Below are 18,191 nucleotides of genomic sequence, written 5' to 3'. Positions count from 1 at the left end.
GTAATATGGTAAAGAAACATCCTTTGTTTCAAAGAAAGAACGACAGGTTATTCACATTTTATTTCATGGTCAAACACAAAACGAAGGCTCGGAGATTGTAATTAACAGAAATAGCTCCTCTGTTACTGTAATTTGTAGAAGTATCAATGTAATTTCTTTGATTCTGAATGCCACGTGAACATACCAAAAGTGGTCGCACCCGACATTCCGACACCATAATTTTGTAATTGGAATTTCTTGAAAGCATCTTTTGCGAGACGCTGCCAGGAATATGTATAACAACCAATTAACATTTAAGTGAAGTTCCAGAGGTACTTATTGAGGGCTATCGATATTCGGATCTTGAAAGCCACAAGTCCATAGCTGATGCTTAGTCTTTCTTATTGGCAGAACTATCAATGCTCCTCTGTGGAGTCTGAGCTGCTATAGCAAATGTAAGAACTCTGGAATTTATCAGTCTAAGCACGATCTCGTTGGACTCGATCACCATACTCATCCGCTCGTTCTGATAGAACCGCTATAACCTCAGTTACAAGGAGAAAGAGCACCAGTTGCCCACCTATGGCTTCTATTCATATGAACTCCTAGTTGGTGAATAGAATTATCTTCAAAGTAAGATTTGATCATTTGATTTGTGTGCTGCAAACTACAACCGCCTCTTAAGTTTAGTTACAGTAATGTTCCTGGCAGTTCTGTTGTAAACCAACCAACCTACTGCAAGAAAGTTCCCTAAATATGAATTTACTTAGGTTGGTTTTTGGATGCATTTAGTTGCTACCCAAAATGAAACACAATAAGATAGGATAGCTATACAAGCATTATTTATTGCAATATCTAATAATAACATTGAAATTGACAGGCGATCCGAAAAAAAGCTTCTTAATCTAAGCAAGGTGAATGCACCAGATAAGCAAAACTAAAAAGATAACTAAATTACACAGAACCTGAACTCGCCTGGATTGGAATGCTTGTACGCGATGAATTGTTCAAAGATGATTTTAGATGCAGCTGCAGGCTTCCTTTTTCACACAACACAGAAAATATTCCTTGGTCAAATTAACACTAAACTATCTTCTTACATCAGCTGAGATAATCTGTAATAATAATTAGCACACCAAAAAATATAATAATAAGTCTAAAAGGAAAAAGGAGCAAAGTAGAAGAAATTGAAGCATTCCTTTAGGACCACAATCTAATGGTTCGTAAAAGGATTTGTATACATAAATAAAATTGGAGTGGACATCTATGAAACCGTCATCATTACCACTGTTACATACATCTTGATCGATATCAAGATTTCCTTTTACATTTGGGAGAAAATGAAATATAAAAGCTACAAAAAGTTACATCTTGGAGTTAATACAAGAACTCATTGGGAACAAAAGAAATCCGCGAAGAAAAAAAAAAGAATGCAACTGAAGGATTCCCACTAGCACGCTGCTTCATTTACAGACAAAACCCTGTTCATCCTCTGCAGCTGCCAGGTGGAATACAAAAAATAGTAAAAAAATTATAAATGAAAAAAGACCACCAGGACCCAATTATCTTCCCAACTTTCTCCATCCTGTGCACAAAAGAGGAACGAAACATTAAATACAGCATTATAACCAGTTATAATCACATCTTCTAGTCATTGCTATTGATATACTATCAGCGCATTACCTAGCTATTAATCATCAACAATTTCTTATAAGTAATAATCAGATCTGATTAACAGTTGCAAAGGCAATAGACCCATGCTATCAGTATGTGCTAACCAGCTCACCAAGTGGTTTTTGATTGGATGTTGTTAATAGTGATGATACCATGAAAGCTTGCTAGAAAACATTCCTAATTGCACATGCGAAAGGTGTCATATATTTAACCAACCACCAACCATCAATTTGCTGCGCTAAGAAGATGAGCAATTTTATTTTGTATCTTTAGGAAAGGGAAGGAAAACCCATCCATTAGAATTACCCGAGTCCGGTATTGGTAAGCACTTGGAGCAAGCTTTGAACCCAGAACCTCATCCATATAGAGGAAGGATGAGACTAGTGGGCCCAGTTCACAGGAGATGCGTAACTTATTATACTTCTTGAATACAAACTGTAATGTGTTTTGCTAAAGTTATAAGCTAATTTATATCCACCAGTTATATTGTGATTTTCCCGATCCATGTATATCAAAGGAAATGATAGTACAGGTTTCAATTTTACAAGTTCCCCCAAGTGAAAACTCACCATTTGTCAGAAGATAAGAGAACACAAGTTCATTCCAAGCATCAGGGACCCCAGGAAGACACCAATGGCTGCAATCGAGAATGGTGGAAGGGTGGCTCCAAGTGCCAATATGGGCATCACTCCGAAATGCCCCCATCGAAGTCACATTAAGGACGGTTACAGGAACCCTCATCTTCGTGACCACCTCAGCAATTATCTCGGCAAACTCACTCCTGTCATTTCCTTTGGCCTCAGTCAGAGGTTGTTGGGTTACTTCACAGGCCTTTTGGTTTGATCCACTGATACACCAGAAAGGAAGGATTCAGTTATATTTCCTACAAAAAAATTTGATCAAAATTCTTACGCAAGCAATTGTATGAGGAGTTGGCCCTATAAAGTTGCCACTCATTATTAAATGCCTGATTAACAGGCAGGACTGAAAAAATATGGCTGGTGCATGACTTTTCATAGTAGATGTAGTTAACTAATGTATGCATCAGGATTTCCATAGTTGAGGTATGGGGCTGTACAAATGGCTGGCCAAAATAAAACATGCAGTTGTGTGCCGTCAGAATAAAAGGGTAGTGACCGGCATAATTTGGCATGGCTGTATGCCCTTCGTATCGCCTGTTTTGGCCTCCAAATTTGTTTTTTGCTCTTCTTTCTTATATTTTATTGTTTTAATGCTACATCTTTGCATAATATTATAAGTGCTATGATTTTAATGCCCTAGTCATCCTATTCAACGTATGCTCAAGTTTTTTATTGCTAATATAATATCTAATTTCATGCTAACTAAAATTAAAACATCATTGAACAATTATGTGTGCATTAACAATTGAAATATCATTAAGTTACTAAAAACTACTGATTTAACAAATGATACCAAAGATTGTAGTGCATTTAAGATGAAATATCTACTAGGAGCACTGACTTGACAAATAACAAAAAAGAATATATTTATCATATTATTGAATAACAATGACAATGTCTTTGACATAGAATAATAGCCCCTCACTTCAATGCCACGTCAAGTGTTTGGTGGGCTGACAGATGTGTAATAACCCACCATGTACAGAGAAGTATATATGTGTATAACAACTTGAATATGAATATTTTTGAAGTGTTGTTTAGTTTCCTCTTAGGTTAACTTTTCTTACAGGTTTTTTGGGCTTCAGCAAATCTAGTCAAAATAAAATTTATGAGCCTTTAAGATTTGAGAAACACCTTACCATGTAAGGTTGAAACTAGGGGGTGACAAAATCTGACCCAAACCCGCCAACCTACATGTACCAACCTGACATGAATGGGTCTGGGTGGGGCTTTTTTGTGATCGAGTGAGTTCTGGGTCAACCCTGAGATCAACCCAATTATAAATGGGTGGCTTTGGGTCTAGCACCCAACCTGATGGGTCACCAGGTTGTTCTGATCAGGCCAGACATAGTTGATAGTCTTTAATCTTTTTAATACGGTTCGGTTCATTTGAAAAATTATAGTGAGTGATGGAGGGTGGGCCATGGGATTTTATGATGTGGGATTGCATTTTAGCTAGTTTTAGTCTTAACTAATCCATAACTGTTATATATTCTGAAGTTTATTGTGATATTATGATGATATATTTGAAGTTCCATTTAATTTTGTTATTTGTGATCTTTGAATAATATGTTTTCCTTTATTTTCTAGTTATATGTATGATTAATGAGTGAAAACTTAGTGGGTTGGTGGGTGCATATGGGTTTTATATAAAATAAATGGATTGAGTATGAGTTTCTGTTGTCCAACACAATTATAAATGGGTCGGCTATGGGTTGAGAGTTTTTTTTTAACCCAAACCCAGTTCGACCCAACCCTACCAACTGGCACCCTTAGCTGTAATTTTGACTCTGGCACAAAAAATTAGTACCTGAACTCAAGCTGAGAAAATAATTTTTTATTCCTAATACATTTACTTTTTTTTGTTTAGAATGAAGATAGCTACTTAAATGATATTAATGTAAATTATTTGCATTTAATATTCTGTCTGTATGTTAGTAGTCTGCTTGCCACCTAGATGTCTGCACATTCAAATGGTAGAAGACAACAAAAAAAGGAATTCAAAAGGCTACTCAATCTGCAACAAGTGGTTCAAGCCATTTGCGCCCAGTTTATCTAAACCAGTGCAGACCAACCCTAGTACTACTAGCACCAATACGTGCCAGCTGGTATGGTCAAGATTTAAATCCTTTTGCATGCAATATAATATTTTGTAACAATACAGAAAAAAGGAAAACATTATAAAATGACATATCGAAAAGAATGAAGATCTCATAAGCTACCATGTTGATACCCCAAACCTTAAGAATGAAAGTGGCTTACAAATCTATATGCATAACTCCTCAAGATTTACCCTGCTACCCTTCTGCCTCTTAATGGATTTCCTAATACATCATGAACCTTTGCTTATAGGATCTTTGTTTTAGAAAGCCAGGATTTAGCATTGATTGCATACAGGAGAAAAGTTAACAAAATTATGGGAGAGATGGAAAATGTCAAACAGATAAAAGTGTATCTGGTTTCCTGTTTTAAGGTATATCGAAATTAAAAGATCACAGAAATGAACAGAAGTAACATTTTTTCTTCATAATAAAAGAGACTAGAAAAGCTTTAATAGCTGAATGAAGGGGGAATGGGATGTAGGAAGCATGAAATCCTACTTGTTCAAGGAAACATGTTTTCATAGGGCAAGATTATCAATAAAACTACTTCCCTAGAGCCAATAAAAGATCCAATTAAAATGTGCAGAACAGGGTATGTATTACATTTGCTGATAATTAAGAATATTAGTTTTTAGTTTTGCATATGTCGGAAAGCTGCTTTAATGGCTTGATCTCAAGTGGGTCCCTAAGAGACCTTTCCCAAGTTTTAAGAAATAATTCATCATCAAACCACAATTATGCTAAGTTCTGCAAAAAATAAAAAGTATTATCAGAATTTTACTCAAGGCTTATAGAATAACTATTTGATAAAGGCAAAAATCCTGTGCCCCCCTGATGTACCCCTCTAGAGATTCATTTGCAGTGCAGGATAGGTTGGAAAGGTTAATCAGGTTTGGGAATCAAGCAGGATTCTAGGAAGCACCACATGTTGAGGAGAAGAGTCCAACAAGGTGTTAACTGTCAGTCAAAACAGCAATGGAGTGTAAAAGTCATAACAAAACCTAACAGGCTAACACAGTCTCCTTACATGTGATATTGCCTATATTAGTCATTACATATACTCTACAAGGGACTGCATTAGGTATTTTAAGGAGCATGCCCAAAACAAGGGGTCTTAGGTATCACATTTGAAGCACGCTTTTCATCTAAGAAAAAACATCAACTATTACAGCATTTGGAACTCACCAACATGATATATACAGAAAGTTGGTTATTTACCTGAACCGAGATTTCAGGATATCTCAATTCATTTGAAATATTTCTAGCCTTCCATTTCCGTACCAGTGACCACCATGATAACCAAGATTCTTTTAAAATCCTGCAATGGATATGGCAGTAGATTCTGGTTTCGGGCGACCATGTTGAGCGATCCATTGTCTTTCTGGGATCATTTTCCTATACAGGGTATTTTTGTAAAGATCTTTTTTGTGATTAAGGGGCTCTCTTTCCAAGCTAGGACCACCATCATGACAGCCTGAGCCCAGTTCAAATCATAATCTTCAGGCTCAAACTTAGCTAAAACCAGTGACAAGACCACTAAAGTTAGGCTCAACATATTGGTATTCCCAGCAAACACTAAGATCGGGCCTCACAAGCATAGTACGCTGTCTTGGTACTGGACCTCATACGGGTGCCACACTATCACTGTGCTGGTATAGTATGAGACCCGTTCAATGTATCGAGTGTCGGTACCCCCCCACTCCGCCCGGCCCCACATACTATGTACCAATACTAAACCGGTAAGGAACGGTATGCTTCGTACCACCCGATTTGGTATGGTACGGTGCACCATTCTCACAAGAGTGTGTTCAAGATACCTTGCCCCTATAACTGTACTTAATAGCAAATTGAGTCATACTTCTGTATTTTATCATTATCCTATTGAACATTTTTCCTTTTCTCGTTGTCCTACTAAGCTTGTCCTTTATTTTTAAATATTTTCTTATATTTGCCAATATTTTATTTATTTGAGCTACAAACACAAACACCAGATCATACCCATCCATCCATATATGACAAAAGAATTTTTGCATTTATCTCTTTTATAATTTTACCTCCATGACGCAAGCAGGAAAGTACCAAGAAACCCAAGCACATGCAACCTAAACATGATAGTGCCAAAAAATAAGCCACTCAATGCATTCTATTCATACCTTACCAACATGAGTTCTAATTACCAGTTTCATACATGCAACAAATTACACCAACCACACCTTCCTTGTTGCCTAGGTTGTGCAACTTCCCAAAAAGTGGCCAATCTGATACTTTTCATACTAGCAATTTTTGATTTCTTACTAATAAATTCAAATTCAAATCGAAAAATCTTATAATCTTTCTCAATTCTTGTGTTTTACAAGAATGACACTCAATTTTTGGCTTCTTCCTCTCTAATATTATTCTTCAATTATAGTTTCTATTCTTCACCTTCTTTAAAACTTTGTTAAATTGCACGCACAACTCGTAGAGTCCAAAACCAGTTTTATAATTATGACTAACATTACTCAATTGAGAAGAGAGGGTCAAGGACCCTATTGGTCAAGAATACCAAACCGAGTCTGATCTTTCTGCCTGACCTACTGTTTAGTCTAATCTCTCACACCATCGCTACCAGCATAAGTTTCTATGAAACCAAAATCTAGATAGTTGAATAACAACTGATAGCCGATAATTAAACAATGGTAATTAACCAGAAAATAAATCAGGAATTTATATATTATTCAGAACAGCAGGCTGCTCTTGCTCGATATGTAAAAGAAGAAAAATGCCTCAACCGATACATAAATTTAGCACCACCATGATTTCTAATTACTAGACTGGAAAGAACTTTGGCTTGTATAGAACCAAGACACCAACAAATGGCATTGCTTGTCAAAAAATATATAAAGGCCTCATTTCGGATTGTTGCAGGTAGTAGAACTTTTGTCTTTGGAGTTTTAGGCAGTAGAGTTTTCACATGTAAAGCTTTCAATAAAAAGTTGTTTGCTGTTTAATAATAATAAAGGATATTACATAGACCTTTCAACTGTCTTAACTGTTCATGCTATCAAAAAATATTACAATAAAGTATTCCTAATCCATATATTATCTATTTTGATATTTAACATAAATAATAAAAATATAATAATATTTTATAATATTATTATAATATAATAATATAATGTGATTGTTTTAGTATATTATAAGAATACAATATTGTAATACTATTACAATATAATAATATGATAATATGATTAATTAATATAATATATTAATATTTAGTCATATATTATAATATAATTTTATAATAATATTATTATACTATCAAAATTGTTATTACAAAGTATTGTTAACTAATAAATTATTTTTAAACTATTTTATAAAAAAATTGTTGATGGAGCTAACACGTCTCTTGTCTTAGAAAAAAAAGCTTCCTGATGTATCTCAAGTACAGCTTTTGCTCAAAAGCTCCAAATTAGAGCTTTTTCCTAGTAGATCTTTTTCAGCTTTTGGAGGAGCCAAAAAGTTGTTACAAGATTTTTACCAAACATCTCAAAATCACCCAAATGAGCTTCTTGCCCCTCCAAGAAGTGCTTTTGACCCTTCAAAAGCAATGCCTTATGGGGGCCAAATTAGTTTCATATTTGACTATGAAATTCTAATGCAATTTTACTTGCATCTAAACAAACATCAACCTATGACGATTATGAATGAAATTGAAATAGCATTGGTGGAGATCCAAAATAATGTCCGGATGCATTGAAGGGCTACAACCTAAGGACGATTCTTATATGTAATTTTATTCATCATTTCTCCATATTTTCCTTGATTTCTCATTGTCATTAGATTTTGGTGGATTATTGGGAATCAAGCGCTAAACTTAAAAGATCACATATTTTAATTGTTAGTTTGATGAGACATATTTACTGGAACAGAACTGTTTGCAACGTTGTTCATGCTGCAGTAACTGTTAACAGTAACCATACATTATGAGGTGTATTTTAGGGAGTTAAAAAGTCCTGTTAGGTATCCTTTGGTATAAATAGGGTTCTTATTGTTTTACGTAACAGAGTTGGACTACTGATTAATGAAGGAAGGAGTTTTTGTTTTGTGTGATTCTTCAACGAAGTTGTGAGGCGTTCAAAAAACATCAGTGTGATTCCTATCATTGGAGTGAGTCAATATCTTTCTTCCTATCTTCTTCCACCCCATTGTTGTCTCTTTTATTTTTCACTCTGCATTTTCCCACCTTTTTCTGGGTGTACTTTCCCCTACAGCCAACAGCACCCAATCAGATCTGATCAAATCTAGTCAACAGCTACTAGATCTGAACCTATCAAACCTTGGCAAAAAAAATTTTCCCACAAATCCTGTTTGTTGCAGACATTGTTCCAGTACATTGTTGGTTGATGTCTGAATGGACAGGAAGGCTTTAAATCTATTCATATGAACTTCCAGACCTTCTTATTCCTTAACTTCACCCAAGTTTGATATTCTCAGATTAATCACCACGTCCACTATCAACTTTTCACTAAAATTCCAACTTTCATAGTTCAGTTTTTGTCAATACCCAGGTCTGAACCAAAATTCCAGCAACCTATAGGTTTTAGCCCTATCATAAACCCTTATAGATTATCTTCCTCAACTGTCCTACATCAAGCATACTCTTGAAAAATTAGATAAAGAAGATGAAGTGATACTAATGTAAGAACAGTAGGATAAGGTTTGTACATGCAACAATGGACCTAAGTGAGGGATTTACCTATTGTTACACTCTACCGAAATGCTTGTTGCCCCATTTTTCAGAAAAACGATGGAGTCTGATAATTTGTGTTACAAACAAAAAAGTTCAATAGTTCTGTCCTAGAGTTTAGGATGGAACTTAGGAGTTGACCTGAGAAAGAATCTCAAAGTTTTAAAAGTTGAGTTCACCAAAAACAGCAATATATGCTAGAAATCTTAAGAGGAAAGCAAGTGAGTTGATCTAAAGGAAACAAGAAAAGATCATTAGATTTCTTAAGGATTGAAACCAAAATGGGAGTGAAGATCATATTCTTGAACTAGATTTTCTAGATTATCTTCAGATCCAGGATTTTCTGCAACAAATCAGCAAACAATTATCGAAAACAATGAATGACAAGTAAACATTGATTCCTTTAACCAAAAGATACACCATGAATCAATTATTTGTGATCTACAGTTAAGAATTAGAAAGGAAAAATAAAACAGCAACATAATATGCTTCAGCAAGTAGAAGGAACTTGAAAAAGAAGAGAGGTAGATAAAATAAAGAAGAATAGGATAAGAAAGAGATCAGGTTAAGAAAGGAAGGGTCAAACAAGGAATTCAACATTTTTCTTGGTGACCCTGCTGATCTCCTTAACAACCTTTTGAAGTCCTCTAGGCATAGAAATCAAATTGTCCAATTCGTAGAAAAAGTATCAATTTTTATTCTTGAATTCTTCTCATCCAAGTGATATTCCTAACTGTTTCCCAAAAAGAACTAGAAAAGATTTGTTAGATTATACATGAGTTATTCATGAATTTTATGTTATTCATGATTAATTCAAGAAATCTTCATAAATTAAAAATAGAATAATTTTTAATGATATATGTTATTGCTGATGGTGGTTTTTTTCTTTTATTTTTGATACTAGTTGTTCTTGCCACTCCCTTGCTCGTTTCATCATACTGATAAATGTATAATCAATAATTTTATATTCTTTGTTTTTAATGATTTTCTAGCTTTTAATTATTTCAAAATTTTTGGTGAATTTTCCCCATTTTTTCAAATTTTGAATCTTTACCTCTAGCTGCATTATTCCAAAAACCAAACTTCTGATAATCCTTTTAGACTCCTACAAGGATAAAATACTTAACCAATGAGACACCATGCCACTCATCTCTACCCAATCAAGATCCTATAAAATAGGAGAGAAAAAAGTTGCAAGCGCCCTGATCATTCACTGGTGCATCTGTGATTTCTGCTATTCACACTTTTCCTACAAGACTATGATAAAAAGGTGCAGGCTAATAAATAACAAGAAAACTACTAACCATATTATAGCATTCCCAATACCTAATCTGCTGTCCTGGAGAACCAGACAGACTCATCAAATCTCCTAATTGCAACTGTTGAAAGTATGGGACAGCTGTCATATGCTCCTCAGAATCTCCTTGCAGTAGGATCCATCCCTAATAAGCTCTTTTAACCTCCCAGTTGCATGTTTTAAGGTTCTCATCACTCAGATGGTTGGTCCAGATGCTTCTTTGGGCTGAAGGTAGTGCCAAATGCATCCTCCTCAGATCTGTAGGAGGTGATCTCAATGCATGCTATATCAAATAATCAAGATACACTAGTTTGAGCTCACATGCAATTCTAAACAAGGTTTCAATGTCAATCCATTCCAACCAGCATTCCCTATGCTGAACCAGCGCAAGTATGGGGCAAGCATGTGTCCTACTGTACCATGCGTATGACAAGGTTTGAAACCATACTGCCCCATATCAAACTGTGCTGATTCAATAAAGTTCAGGATGGCTCAAAACCAAATGGTTCTAAACAAAAGCAAAGTTCATACTGCTGCTTTTTTAACTAATTCATTGCCTTGAAGAGGGAGTGGAAGGTTGTGTGTTGACTGTAAGTAGCTTTTGCCTCAACAAGCAGACAACTGAAAATAAATCTTTATTTACATGAGCATCATATAAATAAATGTTACGCAAGGAATTACATCTTTTTTTTGATGGAATACATAAAGCATTACATCTAAAATAAGATTTCATCAAAATGAGAATGTCAACTTTTCAACTCAGGAACTAATTCCGATTTGCTGGAGCTGGGTCAAAATAGTAACTTTCAAATGCTAGAGAATTTCTCAAATCTTAAAAGCTTTGTAATATCCAAACATTGCCAAGATTCAAATGTCCAGTAAGAAAAATCTCAGATCTTAGTCTTCTATTCTTTCGTACAATATCATGCAAATCAGCACACAGTGCCTCTAAAAAAAATTATTTAAAAAATTTATATATGATTGCTGTCTTTTTATCAGGAATTATGATAAAAATTATGCTGATGCATTTTTAAATGCCATATTAGCTTAAATGACGCATTTTCACAGCGTTCCAATTGCATATACACCCACTTCTTTCATCATGTGACACCATATAGGGTTTTGAATAAATGTTTGATTTATGACACAACTCATAACCGGACTAGAAAGTAATTTAAAGTATTAAGCATCAAAAATTATATATATATATATATATATATAGAGAGAGAGAGAGAGAGAGAGAGACGGAATTGGCTACACTCGAGTGGATCTTCACTCAGAGCCATTGTGGTCTACATTGGACTGTCGGGGTTATGATCTACGATCTCTAAACTGCTTGCACATTAAAAATTATGTGATTTGGAGACCCTTGGCCTGTGCATCAAGTGATCAAAAAACATATATAATTTAATTTTATTTAGCCTGCCCAATTTTTTGACCACTTGATGCATGAGTTGGGAGTCTCCAAATCATATAATTTTTGGTATGTAAGCAATATTGAGGTAGTAAATCATATCCAATGACTCGATATAGGATCCCTATCGTCCAAGTCTAGCTCTGTCTATCTGTGTGTGCAGGATATCAGCAAGCACAACACCCAGCACGTCATGCCAATGGCACTTGAAGCATGGGATCACAAGGGCACCAAGATATAATAAAGGCTAAAAGATTTAGTAATTGGGTCATGCCTCTCATTCCTGCGTTCAGTCATTCACCTTGCATGAGATAGTACAGGGATAACCACTACTGTTCTTCCTTTAATGGATAATCATAGGAGGTTGTACATTCTAGAGTATGCAAAATCATAATGACGTTTATATTGTCCACATTATTAATAAGCATCCTTGTTATGCATAATCTATGATCACTCACTTTATCTCATATAAAATAACTTGGAGAGTTGGACAATAACAGTTTTTAGATGGTTAACTTGAATTTTATACACCAAAGGCAAGATACTAAATAGCCTTACCACTTTGAGGGTGAAAATATGAAGGCATGTGGATTTGAATAATTACTAGTGTCTAGTGATGACTAGGAGACCAACTCTACACATAAATGAACAGGTATTATTATACCACTAGTACTTACTTTAGTTAATAAAAATTTGATCAAATTTTTAATCTATATAAGCTGCTAAAATTTGAGTTCCCAAGACACGATTAGCATAGTACTTTCACATTTATATCAGATGCATAAAAATAATTAAAAAATATTCAAAGAAGTAAGCTAGCAATTTATCATAAGATGATTCAAAGAACCTAGGAGAAGTCCACTAGAATATAACTAGGAACGGTGCTCTTGCATTTTCATCACATGCATAAATTTAAGAAAAATAATTAAATAAGTAAACCAGCAATTTAACAAAAAAAGTGATTCAAGGGATCTAGGAGGAGTCCACTAATGCACGAAACCAAATTGACAAACACATTTAAAGTGAGTATTCTACTCATTTCAGTTCCCGTTCCAAACTGCAATTTTCATAATCCAGTAATTGATAGAATATGACTAGGAATGGTGCTCTTACATATTCATCACATGCATAAATTTAAGAAAAATAATTAAATAAGTAAACCAGCAATTTAACAAAAAAAGTGATTCAAGGGATCTAGGAGGAGTCCACTAATGCATGAAACCAAATTGAAAAACACATTTAGAGTGAGTATTCTACTCATTTCAGTTCCCGTTCCAAACTGCAATTTTCATAATCCAGTAATTGATAGAAATCAAATCAACTATATACTCAAGGGGCATTTTGCTAGCTGAAAAGCTCAGCTGAGCCTATCTATTGTGATTGCAGAAACGTGTACCTCCAATGAGAAGGCTCATAAGTACGGAAGAATACATGAGTTCTGTTTGTGTTGACCATTGTTTCAACCCATAATGCCCAGGTCTCCAAGGCCATTTTAAAAGCAGAATTTATGGACATTCCAAGCTTCAGTAGTCCTCCAGCTTGGAAATAACAACCCCTGTGAATAAGCACAATTTTAGACATATTGTAAACATTAGAAAACAACAGATTTAATTTATAAACCACAAGATATTTAATCCACAATGTTCTTTTATATAACATTATTAATGGGAACACGTGAATGCCTGCAGTTCTTCATATTTCAGAATACTCTGGATTAAAGTGAAAGCTACCCAAGCTTCAGATTATTCTTAATAGGTGAGGTCATAACAAGAACAAATTAATGTGACCATAGTGGAAAATAGGTATATTAGGATTTTAAAGCTTTCTTTTCTCGAACATATTATAAATTATGGTTTGTTCTCTTTTCTTGTTATGCATGTTAGAAGTCTTTTTAGAATTTTCAGATAAAACAAGCTCTCTTATCTAAGACCCTGGAATATGTTATGGAGCCTGCTAAACCACAAAGAAAGCCCTTAGAACTCGAGTACCAAAAAATGCAGTCCTTGCAGCTATTGTATTAACCATGACTTGAAAGTGTGCAATGGAAATTGAGGCAAACATCCAAATTAGGTTCAAGTCATTTAATTAGATGTTTTTATATTACCTATGTTACATGGATTCATGGACACTCACATCCAGCTCCAAGAACGCGGGACAAATACATATCCTTATCAGATACGCTTCATATACTTGGATAGTTATCTTTTTTTCCTTTCTTTTAGGAATATGTGGATAATTTGACTCTTTCACTCAACATTTTAAATCCTATAGGATAGGAGGGTCCCGGTTTCTCTATGGAATGGATGTCCCATTGTCCCACTCCATCCTGGTGGCCATCTCGATCGAGCATCTGGTAGATTCCTATATTGTATTAGACAAATATCAAATTTTATTAGATAAATATCAAATTTTGGCCAAGTTTCTATATTGTAGTATAATAATTCTAGCATGTTTTCTTATTGTTAAATCCTATTTAAAGTATGATTCTGTATCAGATTTAATACCCGAGTTAGGGTTTGAGGATCATGCCCTATATATGCATCTAATACATTGTATGAGGCAGCCTTTTGACATATTAATAAAACTTCTTCGAGAGAATTTTCTTCACCAAACAAAGGGTTCTTCAATCTAGTTTGCTTCTATTTGTGTGTTAATCTTTGAAGTATGATCCCATCGTTCAAATCACCCATTCTTCCTTTTCTGTTGCATCAATATTGACTTGTTTATATGCATCATTCTTAACTGATAGCATGAGAATTCTATCGCAGTGAGAATTATTAATATGTCTTAAGAAAACTAGGAAGACAATATGGATGTTTGGTATTAAAATTGCAATTCTAGGAATACGAAAAACTCAATAAATTTAATTAGACAGCATTTTAACTACTTAGAAAAAACCACTTAACATGTAACAGCTAATATGTATCAACAAAATTCTAAGCTATTGTTGATGAGAGCAAGCAATGTATCTGTTAAAAAAGACAAAGAAGGAATTAAAACAGCTTACATCAAGTTGACTGCATTAGCCTCCAATGGTTAAGCAACTGTTCTTTGAGTTCCTACCATAGGCTTTGTCTAAATTGTTTTCTTCAAGCTTATCCAAAACTTGAGAATGCAACAGAACAAAAATTCTCTGTTACATTGGTTCCAACATTACAATTTCTAAACCTCTGACCACATACATTCCAGCAATACTTGTAAACTTTAGCGCTCTGCATTTAATTTTATTTCATTAATTACTTCCCTACTTTGACCAAGTATAACTTTATTCACTACTGAAAGATGCTCCATATGAATCCCCTTGTGTAGGTCCTCCATGTTTATTTCATAATAATATTATCTTAGGTTGTCATAAATACATGTTTCATGCTATCCTATGAGGGGAAAAAAAAACAATTCTTTTTTTCTTCAACCGCCATCATCCTCCTAGCATTTGTAAAATTTTGTGTTAGAATTCCTAAAATTTTCTTTCAACAAATAAATACTCATCAAAGATGGGTTTTCCAAATTTAAATCAAAAAATAACTATACCTCTGTCAAAGTATGAGCATATATCCTTCAAAAGGGACTTAATCAAATTAGGCTTACCAATACTCCTAATCCCCATCCACCCAAAATTTTAAATTATTGTTGTCTTGATCTAGATGTCAGACATGCATATCAATATTATCTTCAATTCGAGTCTAGAATAGTTGTAATCATGATTTATCAAAGCATCATCTTTGATCATCAGAATTGGAAGTTGAATCCTCAGTAATGTACTACGTAGAAGCTGTTACGTTGGATAAACTTCAAAACATTAGCTCTTCTTTTATTCAAATGTATTTGGCCTGAAGCATAAATTGGTAATAAGAAAGATTTTTGCAACTTTTACAATTAGTACCAGTATAATGTTTCTAGCTGAGTCATCGGACCCTTAATTGGCATCAATGAATTAGTTATGGATTCTATTGGGACTTAAATTCAACATTATGCTCCATCAAGAGATGTTCTCCTACAGAGCTTCTTATCCCAACATGATCCACCTTATCTTAATAACATAAATGCAATCCAACATCTAGTATCAAACACCAATGAGAATTGATTATGGCATGTGAAGAGAAACACTTGATTAAGGCTTTAAATAACATTAACAACCCCATATGGGAAAAGTACTCTCCTAGAAAAATCGAATTCAATCAATTAAGAACCCTATTTTACAATTTACCATTTCATTTCATCAAACTCAAATTTGCCTGTAGAGACAAAATTAAAGATGACAAATTTTCTCCATGTCATTTTTTTAATAAAATATTGCATTGAACAACCACTGATTGCATACCAACAATAATGCATGCACAAATTTTCTTAATTATCAAAGGCATGTGCAAATGTTCCATGTCTACTGGAAATAAGATTTATTGTATCAAGAGAAGGAGGAAAGCTAGGAAGTTGTGATGAAAGATCAGTTATTTCAAGCATTACCCACCCAGTTATGAGGGGAAACAACAAAAAAGCTGGATATGTGTATAAGAGCATCAAAAAGTATTCTGGAAATTGGTAATAGCAAGGTTATAGGATTGGCCTGAAGGTCATATTAATGAGACATTCTTATGCTTAACTTTCAAGGTCAGCAAATTATGTCCGAGGTCCTTCAAAAACAATCGCATCCAAGGTATCTACAAGAGTAGGAACGACATAACTTACATGTCAAAGAGTTTACTTGGCGTCCACCAATGACCAGAATTGAAAATCAGAACATCTGAATCAACCCATTTCCAATTTACGTCATCCATCTTGTCAAGCTTCAGTGTCATACGAACCCTTTTCGGCCCATGCTTAGGTGGTGATCCCTGCTGCACGAGGAACACCGATCGGAAGAACTCCACACTTAGATTGAAAGTTTCGAACCGAACACCCAAGAAACGAATCGTCTTCGAGATCTGGTTTCCATTGACTTCATAAACAGTCTTGGGATCCTCCACCCCGGTCATGAGCATACATATGAGAGACTCCCACTGCGTGCGACTCATTGAGTCACCCACAAAGACAACCCGTTTCCCTCTTAGACTTTCCAAAACCTCGCGCACATTAATCTTAGGCATCTCACAATGCCTAGGCTTCCACCTCCACTTCAGATAATCCGTATCTTTTCTCCCATTTGCCAAGCAATTGAACCCCCTCTCAGCAAATGGACACTCCGAGCTATTGTAGAGTGGGTATGTATCATCCTGGACCCAGCTACCATCGAAGACATCGCAGCCTTCTGTCGGGCCAACAAATCCTGAGACTAAAAATCCACGGCCTAAGAACCGAAAGACATAAAGATAAATAACACATCCCAGAACTAGCACAAGGGACGCCAGAAGGAAGGTCACAGCAAGGGCATTCAAGGACAGGCCGGGAGCCCACCATTTCCGATGAAATGAAACCCTAGGGCTGCTCAGACTCCTAGGCGTGATACGAGCCGACGCGCTCCGAGTAAGACTATGAGTCGCCATCTCCAAGAAATCAAAGAACCTCCCCGTCCAAAGAACCATTCCAGTCCTCCACCTCAAATATCATATTTCTTTCAACCTGTCATCAAGACCACGTTCAAGAACTGAAATATCTCTCATTTCCATCCAAGATCCACAAAACAGCAACCGAAATCCAACTTTTGATCGAAATCTGATCTCAACGACAAACAAAAATCTGAACTTTCCGACCGTGAATCCTCCAACTCGATGTTTCGCAGACCAGAAGACCAACTTGAATAGAAACAGACCAATTTCTACAAATTTAAGACAATTTTCTACCCGAAAAAGGATCGAGAGTAGCAAGAGATAGAAATCTAACCGGATTCACCTTCCTCCCTCCCTCCCCCTCTCTCTTTCTCTCTTATCACTTTCTGGTGTCGAGAAACCCTAACCCTAGCTAGAAATCTCACTCTCTCTCTCTCTCTTTCGCGGCTTCGTTTGGATGGAGCGGCGGAGGAACGAAGAGGACTCGCTCTGGAGAAGAGGAGGGTGGTTGGGTTTGGGGGGTTGGAGGTTGAATAGCCCCCGGCCAGGGGTATTATCGTCATCTAGCAAGTGTTTGTTTGTGGGGCTTTCGGGTGACTGCCAGATTGCTGATGAGGAAATCATCATTAGTGAGGGAGATTGCACCAGGAGTTGCCTGTAGGGCTATTCTACAAGGCTCCAAAGGATTTGATATTTTAGGGTTTTTTCTGAATTTTTTTATTCTTTCTTCCACAAGAAATTGATGAAAATTATTTAACAGCTTATGAATCTTATGATTCAGTTTTGTGGGAGCAGGACACGAACTAATGATACAAAGTGTTTGTTGATGGTGCATCTTTCTAGGTATATGACTCTTGGCTCTTCATTGTATA

At 35.4% G+C, this 18,191-nt stretch overlaps 1 protein-coding gene across 3 annotated transcripts; it reads right to left on the bottom strand.

Moving 5' to 3' along the window:
- Positions 1–1,166: 1,166 nt before the first annotated feature.
- LOC103713747 (protein trichome berefringence-like 7) lies at positions 1,167–17,870 on the bottom strand. 3 transcript variants are annotated; one of them, XR_001879816.3, is made up of 5 exons: positions 16,523–17,870; positions 13,233–13,391; positions 10,452–10,680; positions 2,223–2,500; positions 1,167–1,564 (listed from the first exon to the last, which is right to left on the bottom strand). XR_001879816.3 is itself a non-coding variant. In XM_008800766.4 (4 exons), exons 1-4 carry the CDS (start codon positions 17,353–17,355, stop codon positions 1,542–1,544), a joined length of 1,293 nt encoding a protein of 430 aa, XP_008798988.1. In that variant the 5' UTR covers positions 17,356–17,856; the 3' UTR covers positions 1,179–1,541. The 3 variants fall into 3 exon arrangements, 1 of the variants encoding a protein (XP_008798988.1); XM_008800766.4 differs by lacking the exon at positions 10,452–10,680 and having other exon boundaries at positions 1,179–1,564; positions 16,523–17,856; XR_605093.4 differs by lacking the exon at positions 1,167–1,564 and having other exon boundaries at positions 2,357–2,500; positions 10,430–10,680.
- Positions 17,871–18,191: the final 321 nt, after the last annotated feature.

This window comes from Phoenix dactylifera, chromosome 1 (assembly GCF_009389715.1).
Source record: "Phoenix dactylifera cultivar Barhee BC4 chromosome 1, palm_55x_up_171113_PBpolish2nd_filt_p, whole genome shotgun sequence".
Classification (NCBI taxonomy): Eukaryota; Viridiplantae; Streptophyta; class Magnoliopsida; order Arecales; family Arecaceae; genus Phoenix; species Phoenix dactylifera.
Note: the sequence above shows the minus strand (reverse complement) of the source record. Positions and strands in the feature narration are given on the sequence as shown.